Source organism: Stegostoma tigrinum, chromosome 1 (genome assembly GCF_030684315.1).
Source record: "Stegostoma tigrinum isolate sSteTig4 chromosome 1, sSteTig4.hap1, whole genome shotgun sequence".
NCBI lineage: Eukaryota > Metazoa > Chordata > Chondrichthyes > Orectolobiformes > Stegostomatidae > Stegostoma > Stegostoma tigrinum.
The window spans coordinates 127,767,685-127,781,362 of record NC_081354.1 but is presented as its reverse complement, the minus strand read 5'-3'; the positions used below and the strand labels follow the sequence as shown (position 1 = coordinate 127,781,362).

Below are 13,678 nucleotides of genomic sequence, written 5' to 3'. Positions count from 1 at the left end.
GGAGTGGGTCTTTAGTTCAGATGAGCACTTGCCGTAAGGCTGATGTGGGTTTGTGTGCCACTCTGATGTCTAGCGGTCATAGAAGTCTTGTGGTGAGTTCTGACGTGTTGCTGATGGAAGGTCGTGTGATGAGTGTGTTGGGGCGTGTAGAATCTTTCTGATGCTGTTCTTGTAGGCATCTCTTGACCCAGTTAAAAACCAGGTGGGAAAACACACCGATGCTTCATCAGAGGCTGCACTGTAACAAAAAGTCTATGGAACAACAAGCCAGCTCAACGAGCCAACCAACCTCAATACCCACAACCCGAGCCACAGATCTACTCCATAACTTTAAATATTTCTACATTATCTTAAAATGGCAAATACTGATCTTAAATTACAGAATGAAACCTCACATCGTTCGATCTAATCAGAAGAAATTCAGTCTGGCGATTAACTTAATAAACCAAAAGGAAAATGCCTACAACTCAAGAATAACTGTGACCTTTTCTAAAAATATATATTTCACTGGAGTTGAGGTAAGGAAACAATAATTTTAGTGATAAACTTTGTGTCTGTACCAGTGCATACAAAGGTCTTTGTTTTCATTTCTTTACTGGCATCATTGCTCGCATTTACTGCCCATCCCTAATTGTCTTGGAGAAAGCGGTGGGAAACAGCCTTCTAGAACTGCTGCAATGCTTTTTGCATTAATACCAACACAATGATGGTGGGACGGAATTCCAAGATTTTGACCCAATGACACTGAAGGAAAAGTGATATATTTCCAAGTCAGGATGGTAGGTGCATTGGAAGACAATTGATGGCGTCATTCCTGTGTATATGCTGCTTCTGTGGTTCTAGATGGTACACCTTCCAGGTTTATGATGCTATTGAGGGAGCCTTGGTAAGTTCCTGAAGTGTATCTTGTTGACAGTACACACAACTATCATTCTGTGTCAGTAGTGGAGGGAGGGAATGTTGAACACAGTGAATGCAATCCCAGTTGAGTGAGATCCTTTGTCCTGATCAGCTTTTCTATTGACCCATCCTTCACAGGGAGCAATCTCATGTTCATAGATGTGTGATTATATCTGATGGACTTGGCTTGAGAGTGGAGGCTTTTTTTTATTGGGGTCTTTTAAGATGTAACTACACCAAAATATTTTCAATGTCTAATTGCAACCTGAACTGGTGAAACACTGCAGCATGTGCATGCAAGGCAAGCATTAGAAGACGTATAAGATTGGCTTTTCATTGCGAAAATGAAAGCATCTGTGACATGTATAAAATAAAAAGCAGGAAAGAGGTCAAAATTCTCAACAGGTCTATCAGCAGCATTGGATAGAGGAGCAGAGTTAAGTTTTGAGTCGAATATGGTCTCCTTCAGTTCTGATTCTTTGGTTTATTGAGGTCAATGAACTTCTTCATAAGTTGGCAGTGTCACTGAATTGTTTCAGCGATAATAATGCATTATGTCACAATCTACCAGGTAATGTTGAAGACTTCCTTTTGAATGGTAAATAGGGCAATTCTCCTTTTCTGCACTTCATGTACTAGTATGTTAGCTACTGTAATTGTAAGCCTAGGTGTTCTTCCACCTCAGTGCTTGATTATAGCAATGTTAAAAAATAGCCTAAAAATGTTTGACTGCCAAAATTGGACTGTTTCCTGAGATAACAAGTTAGATACTGGATATTCTTCACCGAATCTGTAATCTTCTTTTGCCTAGTGGATTAGACAGCAAAATATGGCTTTGAATGAGGGCAAATCCTGGAGCAGTCATAAAGCTTTATCAAACAATTACTCAAACAAATAATAAAATCAACTCTCAAGAAATCTAAAAGGATACATTACTGTAGAGAGTCTTTGTTTCATTCTCTAATGTGTTTCAAACTGTCTTAGCTATCTTGTTACAGAGGTACTCCGACAATCCATCAATTTTAATTCAGTCGTCCCATTTTGCAGGGCTTGCAATGATGGCAACAGTAGAAAATCAGAATTTCAAACACGTCTTAAGTATACAGCACTGAACATATAACATCCAGGTGTTTGGAGTCATATTGACAGTTAACTAAATTGGCCCTGATTTTGTTCTACGATTGTGAGAAAACCAAATGGATGGTTAGTTTTCAGTTACACATGGGTGATCATAAATGAAACATTGATGAATACTTAGTAGAGTTCATTCTCATATAATTGGATGATTTTTTAATTCATTTCTCTTTTCAAATTGTTACTGAGTATTTACACTGAAATAATCAACTTCATTTACAACAATGATTTTTATTTATTTCTCCCAAATCAGATCACTTTGGATTAACTGAGGAAGGGTCACTAGACCCAAACATTAATTCTGATTTTTCTCCATATATGTTGCAAGACCTGCTGAGCTTTTCTAGCAATTTTCAATTGTTGTTTCTGATTTCCATCATCCACAGTTCTTTTGGCTTTACCTTGGATTAAAATTGTTTCTGGGTATGTTTTAAATGTCAATTGGATTACCTACCAGAGACAAGATAGTTCCTCGGAAAAGGAAGACAAGTGTCAATGCCAAGTATTTGTTAACATTTCTTCATTTACGTTATGCTATCAATTGCGGGTGCTTCCTTGTGACTGTAGCAATATCGTGCAGAGCTTTGTCACTGCTGTTTCCATTCCTACGCATATTCGCATATTCCAGTACATCTACAGAGAGATGTACACAGAGCCTGTAAAACAGGTTGCCAGGTAACCTTGCTGACTGAGGAGCAGTTCATAATGCAGAGAACCCCTCAAGTGAGGGACAAAAATAAAACAGTAGAAAAAATCAGCCATGACAATGCAGTCAAAAGCCAATAATCAATGTTTTATAATTGATATCATTATTCCATTAAAACAATGAATTTACATGTCTTTTGGTCTCCTTAAAGCAAAATGATGATTGCGTGCCATCAGAATCCAGCAATGTGACATGTAAAGTGGGATATCCCTTTCTCACACCTGGAGCAGAGGTAGGAACTGTTCATTTTTGCGATCTTGAAGGCAGCGCATTGCTTTAGAAATATTTACAAATACCTGATTCATTGATGGCTCAGTAGATTGCATGCATTCCATTTCCTTTGCAAATTTTACACATTACCAAAAATTGTACATTGAAACTCAGAGACAGTAGGAACTGCAGACACTGGAGAATCTGAGATAACAAAGTGTAGAGCTGGATGAACACAGCAGGCCAAGCAGCATCAGAGGAGCAGGGAAGCTGATGTTTCGGGCCTAGACCCATAAACACACATGCATTTAACCACATGGTTAAAGTAAATACAGGCAGTTAGACTGTGTTTATGTGAATGAATCAAAATAACACCATTGACATATGTACAATATCAGTGCTTCTTGAATCTTGCTGTGGTTTCGGGAGTCTCACCCACCGCGAGAGGTTCAGTGAGAGTCCCACATTGCATCATTGCTGGAAGATCCTCTGACCGACACACTAATCACACATAAACAAGGCCAAAGGTTGGGTTTTCTCCAGGAATCGGGGGCAAATTCTCCTGTGTTTAGAGTCATTCCTGACAAGTAGGAAGATGGTCGTGGTTGTTGGCAGTCAATTATCCAAACTCCAGGACATCTCTGCAAGAGTTTCTCAGGGTAGTGTTCTAGGGCCAACCATCTTTTCAGCAGCTTCACCAATGACCTTCCCTCCATCATAAGGCCCAAAGTGAGGATTTTCACTGATGATTACACAATGTTCAGTTCGTGACTCCTCAGATACTGAAGCAGTGTCCAAATGCAACAAAATCTGGACAATATCCAGGCTTGGGCTGACAAATGGTAAGTGACATTCGCGCCGCACAAATGTCAGGCTGTGAGCATCATCGATAAGAGACAATCCAACCACCACCCCTTGACATTCAGTGGTGTTACCATCACTGAATCCTGCACTATCAACATCCTGGGAATTATCATTGATCAGAAACTCACCTGGACTCACCACATAAACACAGTGGCTACAGTCAGACGCTAGGAATACTGCAGTGGGTAACTCACTTCCTGGCTCCTGAAAACCTGTCCCACCATCTACAAGGCACAAGTCAGGAGTGTGATGGAATACCCCCCACTTGCCTGGATGAACACAGCCCCAGCAACACTCAAGAACCCTGCTTGATTGGCAGTACATCCAAAAGAATCCACCACCGACACTCAGGAGCAGCAGATCTACTAGATGCACGACATGGGGTAAGTGGTGGCCGAGTGGCATTATCGCTGAACTGTTAGCCCAGAGACCCAGATCATGTTCTGGGCACATGGGTTCGAATCCTGCCATGGCAGACGGTGGAATTTGAATTCAATAAATATCTGGAATTAAGAATCTAATGAATACCATGAATGCATTGCCGAATGTTAGGAAAAACCCATCTGGTTCACTACTGTCCTTCAGGGAAGGAAACTGCTATTCTTACCTTGTCTGGCCTGCATGTGACTCCAGAGCCACAGCAATGTGGTTGACTCTCAACTGTCCTCTGGGCCATGAGGGATGGGCATTAAATATTGCCTGGCCAGCGACGCCCATATCCCGTAAATGAACTAAAAAAAAGACCAAAATCCTCAGACAGTACCTTGCAAACCCATAATCACTTCCATCTAGAAGGACAACTGCAGCAAATATATGGGAAAACCATCACCTTCAAGTTCCACTTCAAGCCACTCACTACCCTGACTTGGAAATATAGCACTGTTCCTTCAGTGTGCTGCACCAAAATCCTGGAATTCTCTCTCTAAAGGCATTGTGGGTCAACCGACTGCAGTCGTTCTAGATGGCAGCTCACCACCATCTTCTCAAGGGCAACTAGGGACAGACAACAAATGCTGGCCAGCCCACATCCCACAAACTGAATAAATAGAAAAAAAATTAAGACCCCATGGGTGGAAGGCCCACTTAGCTGGAGCCACTGTTCAGTCAGAGGAAAGGGCCACTAAAAGTCTGCCAGAAGGAACCCCCACCTCCCACTTCCAAATTGCCGCCACGACACTGGAGCCTCACAATTGTAGAGGCTCCAGGCCTTACAAGAAAGTAATGTGGGCAGGAGTTATTGGTAGGCCCCAGGAGAGGGGACTTGCAAGTTTCAATTAAAATTTGAAGCGTCAGAGATGCCAACCTTCCTACAAAGATTTGAATTAGGAGCAGATCAGGGAAAGCCACTCAACATCTAGAACCTATTAGGGTTACAGGAATATGGTATGAGGGTGGTTCTGGGTAAGATGCTCTTCAGAGGGTCAGTGTGGGACTCAATGGGGTGAATAGCCTCCTACCACACTGTAGGCTTTCTATGATTCTATGATACTCCACCATTCTGATTGGCTTATTCCTGAATCCTGTGTACAAGTGATAATCTCTTATACTTTTGCTTATCAAGAATCTATTTATCTCCAACTTACTAAATACTCAAAAACTCTACTTCAACTACCTCTTGATGAAGAAAGTTTCAAAGATTCAAGAGCCACTATGCAATAAATAAACCCCTCATCTCAGTCTCCCTAATTTTTAATTAGTGACTCCTTGTTCTGTATTCTCTCAGAAGAGAAAAGAAGGTTTTTACATTCACCTTTTCAATGTGCCTGTGGGTCTTCTGCCATTCAATCAAGATTCAAATCTATTTACACTTCATGATATCAAGAAATGGCTGAAGGTATTGAATAATTGAAGGGCTATGGCCCCAATAACATTCCAGGAATAGTATCGAAGATTGTACATTAGAACTTGTCACATCCCTAAATTACCTATTTCAGTACAGTTACATCAAATGGCACTTACCCAAATATGTGAGTGATTGCCCTGTCCACAGAAACCTGGACAAATCCAATTCAGATTATTGCTTCATCAACCAGCTCTCAAACATCAGGAAAGTGAAAGAAGAGTGTTGATGCTCCCAAGAGGCACTAACTCACCAATGACCTACTTGTTGATGTGCAGTTATGTTCATCCAGGCCATCCAAGATTCCGATCTCATTACAACCTTCATTCCAACTTAGATAAAAGAGCTGAGATCAAGAGAAGAAATAAGGATGACTGCCATGGACAGCAAGCAGCATTTAACTGGCATCAAGCAGCCCTAGAATATTGCAGTAAATGGAAATCAGGGGGAGGGGACTCTCCATTGGCTAGAGTCATATGTATCCCGAAAGAATATAGTTGTAGTCTTTCAAGGCCAATCATGTCAGCCAAAGGGCATTACTGCAAGAATTTACAAGAATGATCTCAGGGCTTGTCATATGATGAACAATTGAGAGCTCTTCGTCCATAGTCAATGGAGTTTAGAAGGATGAGGGAGGATCTGATTGAAGCTTAAAGATTGCTTAGAGGCGTGGATAGAGTGAATGTGCAGAAGATGTTTCCATTAGTACGAGTGTCTGGGACCTGGAGGCATAGCCTCAGGGTGAAGGGATGATCATTTAGAGCTGAAATAAGGAGGAGTTCTTTCAGCCAGAGGGTGGTGACTCTAAGGAACTCATTGGTTCAGAGGACTGTGGAGGCTAAGTCATTGAGTATATTTAAGGAGAGATTGCTATGTTCTTGATTAATAAGGGACCAAGGTTAAGGGGAGAAGGTAGGAGAATGAGGTTGCGAAACATATCAGCCATGACCAAATAATGGAGCTGACCCATAGTCTAGCAACATCGGAAACAGACCCTTTGGTCCATCTAGTCAAAGCTGACCATGTTCAATCTAAACTAGCTCCACTTTCCTGCATTTGGCCCATTTTCTCTCTAAACCTTTCCTATTCATGTACATACCAAAATGTCTTTTGAATGTTGGAACTGTACTTGCATCCACCACTTCCTCTGGCAGTTCATTTCACACACTAACCATTCTCTGTGTAAAAATGTTGCCCCATGTCCGTTTTAAAACTCGCTCCTCTCGCCTTAAAAATACACTCCCTAGTTTTGACTTCCCCTGCCCTAGGCAAAAGTCCCTTGCTGTTCACCTTATCTATGCCCCTCATGATTTTATAAACCTCTCTAAGGTCACCTTTCAACCTCCTACATTCCAGTGAAAAAAAATCCCAGCCTATCTTGCCTATTTTTATAACTCAAACCCTTCATTCCTGGTAACATCCTGGTAATTCTTCTCTGAGCCTTTCCAATTTAATAGTATCCTTCCTCTAACAGAACAACCAGAACTGTACATCGTACTCCAGAAGAGGCCTCATCAATGTCCTGTACAACTGCAACATGACATCACAACTCTTATACTCAAAGACACAACAGACCGAATGGCATAATTCTGCTCCTGTATCTTCTGGCCTTGTGGAATTTAGGAGGCTAAAAAAATCCACTCTGAGGAATTGGGTTGGCACTTAACATATTATAATGTGGCTGCAGGCTTTGGCAAAAGCTATCTTAACAGATCAATGTCTCCACCTACCTTCTCAATCCAGCTTTTCTGTCTGAGCGAACTACTTTATCAAGCACCCTCCCCTTAAATTTCCCTACAAGACCTCCAATCCAGTCCTGCATCCAGCTCTATGAACCTTGCCAAACTACCTCTGCATCTCAGACCTCTAAGATCTTTTCCCTGGTGCAATAGACTTCTTTGGGACAAAGCAAACTCCCTTGAGGATTCCAACCTCCATCCCCTTATCTCACAACCTAAATACTTTCAGTTCTGTGAGCAATCTGCTGTGCTTGGGATCTCCTTTCTCTCAGTTTCTCGTCTGATCTCGACAAAAACACTAAATAGCCTCAGGGTGAAGGGATGATCATTTAGAGCTGAAATGAGGAGAAATTTTTTCAGCCAGAGGGTGGTGACTCTAAGGAACTCATTGGTACAGAGGGCTGTGGAGGCCAAGTCATTGAATATATTTAAGGAGAGATTGATATGTTCTTGATTGATAAGGGGACCAAGGTAAAGGGGGGAAGGCAGGAGAATGAGGTTGTGAAACATATCAGCTATGACCAAATAGTTCTTCTCCCTCCAGGTCTCCAAATCCCCATCTCCTGTCCTCCGTCAAGTCTCCAATTTTAGCTTCTCCCCTGCCATCAGGACCACTGCATTGACATTTCTATTTCCCAATATTGACCTCCTAAATCAAAATCCACTCTGCCCTTGACCAACTTCTTCTTCTCTCTGCAAGATCAACTCCTGGGTTCACAATTTCTTTACCAAGATCCTCTGTTCTTGATTGGCCAGAAAAGTTAAAACACAGCCATAATAGAAAAAGTGATTTGAAACTAGTTCAATAACATTAATAAGTTTTTGAAGAGCAGAGATTAGAAATTGCAATTAAATAAAAATGCACCGGCTGATTGGTATTAATGACAACTGTTTGTCCCTATTTTCTGATGCTGCTGTTCTGGTTTACTTCTTCACCCTTCTGTCATATTTTTAGGTTTCTTTTAAGATGAAATTTGAGTTTAACAGCTCTCATCTCCTCGATGATGTTCACTTACACCTGGAGGCAACAAGGTATAGAAAAATACACAAGAAACTGGTTTTAATTTAACGTTGCATTGTTACAAATGGTATTGTGCTGAAATATTGATAGAAGGCCAGTGTTAAGATTAATTGAATAAATAATGCTGATTTAGAAAACTATTCACATTAGAATACAGATTCCAAAAGCCCTAAAATAAGAACCAAGATCATATTTTATTGCAAAGAATTAAAATACAATATTCCAGTAGAAACAGTTTGGAACTGTAATTACATGCTATTTTTAGTTAAGTGACACCAGTTTGAAATTATTAAAGTTTTTCTTTTGTTTTAAGTTGAAACTACAGAAGAAAAAGGTTTTGTGAAATGTAAATTCTATTTCTAACATTTCAGTGACAGCAGTGAACAAAATGAAACATTGAGTGACAATGAAGTCACCATCTCAGTTCCAGTATTGTATGAAGCTGGGCTTCTCTTTTCAAGGTAACATGTCCTTATGGCTTGAAAGAATTAAGCTGTAGTTACTGTAAGATATTGACATTCATTTAAATGATGATAATGTAACTGATGAAATGAATTCTGGCATAAGCAAGATTAGCGCAAGAGAAGATATGAGTTTAGAGTGCATATACAAAGGGAGAGGTCCTACACAATATACTAGTGAACTGTATTTGGTAGCCTGCAATATACAGTTGTAAATAAAGGAACTTTGCAATAGATCCAGGAAGAGTTTTACTTAGACATAAGGAAGAAACAGCCTCAAGGACAGTTTATTGCAGAATTCTACAGCCCAGAGAAACTCCAGACTGGAATCTCAATGTGCAAGGATCGTTATTGACGTAAAGCAAAGATAAAACAGTAACTCCCCTCTGTCTGCCGAAACCACATGAGTTTAAGGTGCCCATGAAGGCAAAGATAAAATTATGTATTAGAAACAATGATCCTAAATTTGTCATACATTGACTGCCCATATCAATATTACTCGACACCAATGTTAGGAGCAACCTACATACTAACATATCAACGAGGAGTCATCATCAATGTTTGATAAATGCTCTCTATGTTGTTAAGAATTTAAAACGGATGTTAATTAATTTTTCTGAAATGAAGTTGGAAAAATATATTTACACTGAAGGTATTGCAAAATGTATATTAGCTGATGGTGAGTTGAATTGATAGACTATCAATAATACCTACAATTAGCCTGTGCTTAGTGAGTTTACCTTTAAAGCACAAATTTGTAATATTGATTGTTTCAGTTACAAAGCTGGCCCTATGTTTGCTGGATTTCTTATATCTTATTATCTTACAATAATGCAGGTATTGATTTGCTTTCCTTTTTGTTCAAACTATTGACTGAAAAAGAAACAAAAAAGCAGAAATCTGCTTTGCCTTCAAATGTCTTTTTCTTTTCTCAGAACTATAAAGGATGACCATTTTAAGATAGCAGCCAATGAGACGATTCCTGATGTTATTAACAGCATAGAGGAAATTGGTGATGCAGCAGACATCACTTATACGGTAAGCAAAAGCAACATTTTCATTGAATAGCAGATAAAGCATTAACCTGAAATGAAATTGAACACCCATTTGTTAGCATGTTATTATCAATTGTTTTTTAGTTCATGATTCAATGTTTGTCCTTCCATCTCTTCAGCTATATGCCGAATAATACAGTGAATTTTGAATATTGAAAGAGCATGTGATTGTGTTGTCACAACTATTTTGCAGGAAGCTGTGGAAATTATGAGGATGTTGTTCTCAAATACATTTTCATCTGCAAAAACTATAAAAAGAAAATTGACTGTCAAATTCAGGAAACATGTAAGGATGGGGGAGGCAACTGAAGCTAAAAGCTTGTACTTACGACCACTAATTATTTTTAAATGATTTGCATGAATTTGCTCAATTTCCTGTTACCCCATAAGGACTGACCATGCAAAAGCCCTCTTCTCCAGAAAGAGAGGGCAATTAGGTATCTATTGTTTACCTGCTGGAAGATACGTAGGCTATATTTTACACAATTTATGTTATATATTCAATTGGAGGGAGCAACAAGATTTTTGGGTGGTTTCTGCTTGTCTAATATTTCAAGTTAAGGTGTTGGCTATCTGATGCTGCATCACACTTGGGTCACCAGTGTATTTATGGAGTTGGCCACACATCCGCACTGGAAAAGATGGATACTATGTTCTTTGCCTTGACCCAAATTGGTATAACAATATTCCATGAGCCTTGGCATTTTTCTTCTTCTTCCTCTTCTTGAGCCGTCTGTCTGAAGACAAATCTGATACCATGATCTCCATGATGAATAGGACAAGGAGGCTTATACAGAATTCCACCAAAGCAGGCATCGACCTGTGTTGTTATCAGCAATCTGGTCACATTGGCCATTTAACCAACTGGTCAAATCAAGGAGACGCAAGGAATTGGAGTTGCCAAGGCAGTACACACTTGAACATGTATGATGTAGTCAGGAGTCTTGAACAGAGAGAGTAGAGGTTCCAACTTGATCATCGCGCTGACCAAGAATCTCTCCTGCTCTACTGTCTACCACAAATGATTTACAAGTTTGTACTCAACCGTTTTGACTGCATTATAAACACACCTTCTTTGGTTGTCAAGGCTTAGAGTGGGACTTGAACCAGAAGTTTTGAGCCTAAAGGTAAGTATACGAACCACCTTATCACAAGCCCTCCTCTAGCGTATTAACAAAGGGCTTTGTTATAGGCTAACCAAACCAACAAGCATTTAATTGTATACTCTTCATCTTTCATCTACACAATATCCCATTACAGTGGAGCAGAATCCATGCAAGATTTATACAATATTTAGCACCATTCACATCTTCTTAAAATTCAGTTTTGTGATGTGGTCATTGCTGGCTGGCCAGCATTTATTACCCATTCCTAGTTACCCTTGAGGTGGCAGTGAGCTGCCTTCTTCAGCTACTGCAATCCACCTGCTGTGAGTTGATCCACAATGGCATTAGGGAGGGAATTACAGAATTTTGACCCAGCGACAGTGAAGGATCAACGATATATTTCCACATCAGAATGATGAGTGGTTTGGAGGGGAATGTGGAATTGGTAGTGCTCCCATATATCTTGTCCTTCTAGATGGAAGTGGCCATGGGTTTGGAATGTGCCAGGATTTTAGTTAATTCCTACAGTGCATCTTGTAAATAGTATGCATGACTACTACCGAGCATCAGTGGTGATGTGAATGGATGCTTGTGGATGTCGTGCCAATCAAATGGGCTGTTTTGTCCTGAATAGTGTGAAGATTTTTTAGTGTTGTTGGGGCTGCACTCATCCAAGCAAGTGGGGAGTATTCCATCTCACCCCTGACCTGTGCCTTGTAGAGGGTGGGCAGACTTTCAGGAGTCAGGAAGAATGTCACTCACCACAGTATTTCTAGCCTCTGACCAGCATTTGTAGCCATTTAGATTATGTGGTGAGTCCAGTTGAGTCCCTGGTCAATGATAACTCCCAGGATGTTGATAGTGGGGCTTAAGTGATGATAATACCATTGAATGTCAAGAGGCAGCAGTCAGGTTGTCTCTTATTGGAGATGCTCATAGCCTGGCATTTATGTGGTGCAAGTGTTACTTGCCACTTGTCAGCCAAAGCCCGGACATTGTCCAGATCTTGTTGCATGTGAACACAGACTGTTTCAGTATCAGAGGAGTCACGAATGGTGTTGAATATCCCCACTTCTGACCTTATGATGAAGGGATGGTCATTGATGAAGCAGCCAATGATGGTTGGGCCAAGGACACTATCCTGAGGAACTCCTGCAGAGATATGCTGGAGCTGAGTTGACTGACCTCCAACAACCAAGACCACCTTCCTATGCATTGGGTATGACTCCAGCCACTGCTGAGATTGCCATCTAATTCCCATTGATTCCAGTTTTGCTAGGGCTCCTTGATGCCACACTTGCTGTGGCTTTAATGTTCAAGGGCTGTCACTCTCACCTCACCTCTGGAATTCAGCTGTTTTGTCCATGTTCAAACCAAGGCTGTAATGAGGTCAGGAACTGAGTGGTCCTGGCAGAACCCAAACTGGGCATCAGTGAGCAGGTTATTGCTGAGCAGGTGCTGCTTGATAGCACTGTCGATGACACCTTCCGTCACTTTAATGATAATTAAGAGTAGGCTGATGGGGCAGTAATTAGTTGGGTTGGATTTGTCCTGCTTTTTCTGTACATGACATACTTGAGCAATTTCCCACATTGTCAGGTAGATACCAGTGTTGTAACCACATAGAAACAGCTTGGCTAGGGGAACGGCAGGTTCTGGAGGACAAGTCTTTATTGCTATTGCCTGAATGTTGTCAGGGCTGATAGCCTTTGCAGTGTCCAGTGTCTCCAACCCTTTCTTGATATCACATGCAGTGAATCGAAAATGCTGAAGACTGGTATCTGTGATGTTAGGGACCACTGGAGAAGACTGAAATGGATCATCCACTTTGGGCTGAAGATTGCAGTGAAATCTTCAGCCTTATCTTTTGCACTGATGTGCTAGGCTTCTCCATGATTGAGGATGGGGATACTTGTGGAGCCTCTTCCTCTGAAGTCCCTCCCTTATGGCATTGTGGATCAACGTACAGCCGGTGGACTGCAGCAGTTCAAGAAAACAGCTCACCATCACCTTCTAAAGAGTAATTTGGGACTGGCAATAAATGCTGGTCAGCCAGCAATGCCCACAGCCCACAAACAAATATTTTAAAATGTAGCCTCTTGTCATTTTATGGTATCACCACACAACATGCCCCACTGCCAACAGTCTGAGGGATACCATTCGCCAGAGGCCAAACTGGGTTAGTCACATAAATACTGAGGCTACAAGAGTAGGTCAGAAGCTAGAAATCTAGAAAACAAAGCCTGTCCACCATTTAACCAGCACATCAAGAGTGTAATGGAATACTTCACACATTGCTCAATGAGTACAGCTCCACAACATTCAAAAAGCTTCACACTAACCAGGACATTGCAGCCCACTATATCAGCATTGTATCTGCTCCCTCTACCTTCGACACTTCATTACAGCAGTGTGTAGTGTGTATAAAATGCACCTTAGAGATTGTCCAAGGCTCCTTAGATAGCCCCTTCTAAATCCACAATCTCTTCCAAGGACAAGGGCAGCAGATACATGGGAGCATCATGACCTGCAAATTTCTGTCCAAGATACTCACCGTCCTGACTTGGAAATGTATCACAGTTCCTTCATTGTCACTGGGTGAAAATCTTGAAATTCCCTCCCTAACAGCATTGTGAGCATAA

The 13,678-nt window shown here is 40.9% G+C and overlaps 1 protein-coding gene across 2 annotated transcripts in view; it reads left to right on the top strand.

Moving 5' to 3' along the window:
- The window catches only part of itga1 (integrin, alpha 1), a 188,767-nt gene that overhangs the window by 151,148 nt on the left and 23,941 nt on the right, over positions 1 to 13,678 (top strand). For both annotated transcript variants that reach the window (XM_048527733.2, XM_048527751.2), the window contains exons 21-25: positions 383 to 518; positions 2,892 to 2,972; positions 8,349 to 8,425; positions 8,786 to 8,875; positions 9,811 to 9,913. In XM_048527733.2, the coding sequence (XP_048383690.2) occupies positions 383 to 518; positions 2,892 to 2,972; positions 8,349 to 8,425; positions 8,786 to 8,875; positions 9,811 to 9,913 (487 nt within the window). The remainder of the gene's footprint in view (positions 1 to 382; positions 519 to 2,891; positions 2,973 to 8,348; positions 8,426 to 8,785; positions 8,876 to 9,810; positions 9,914 to 13,678) is intronic.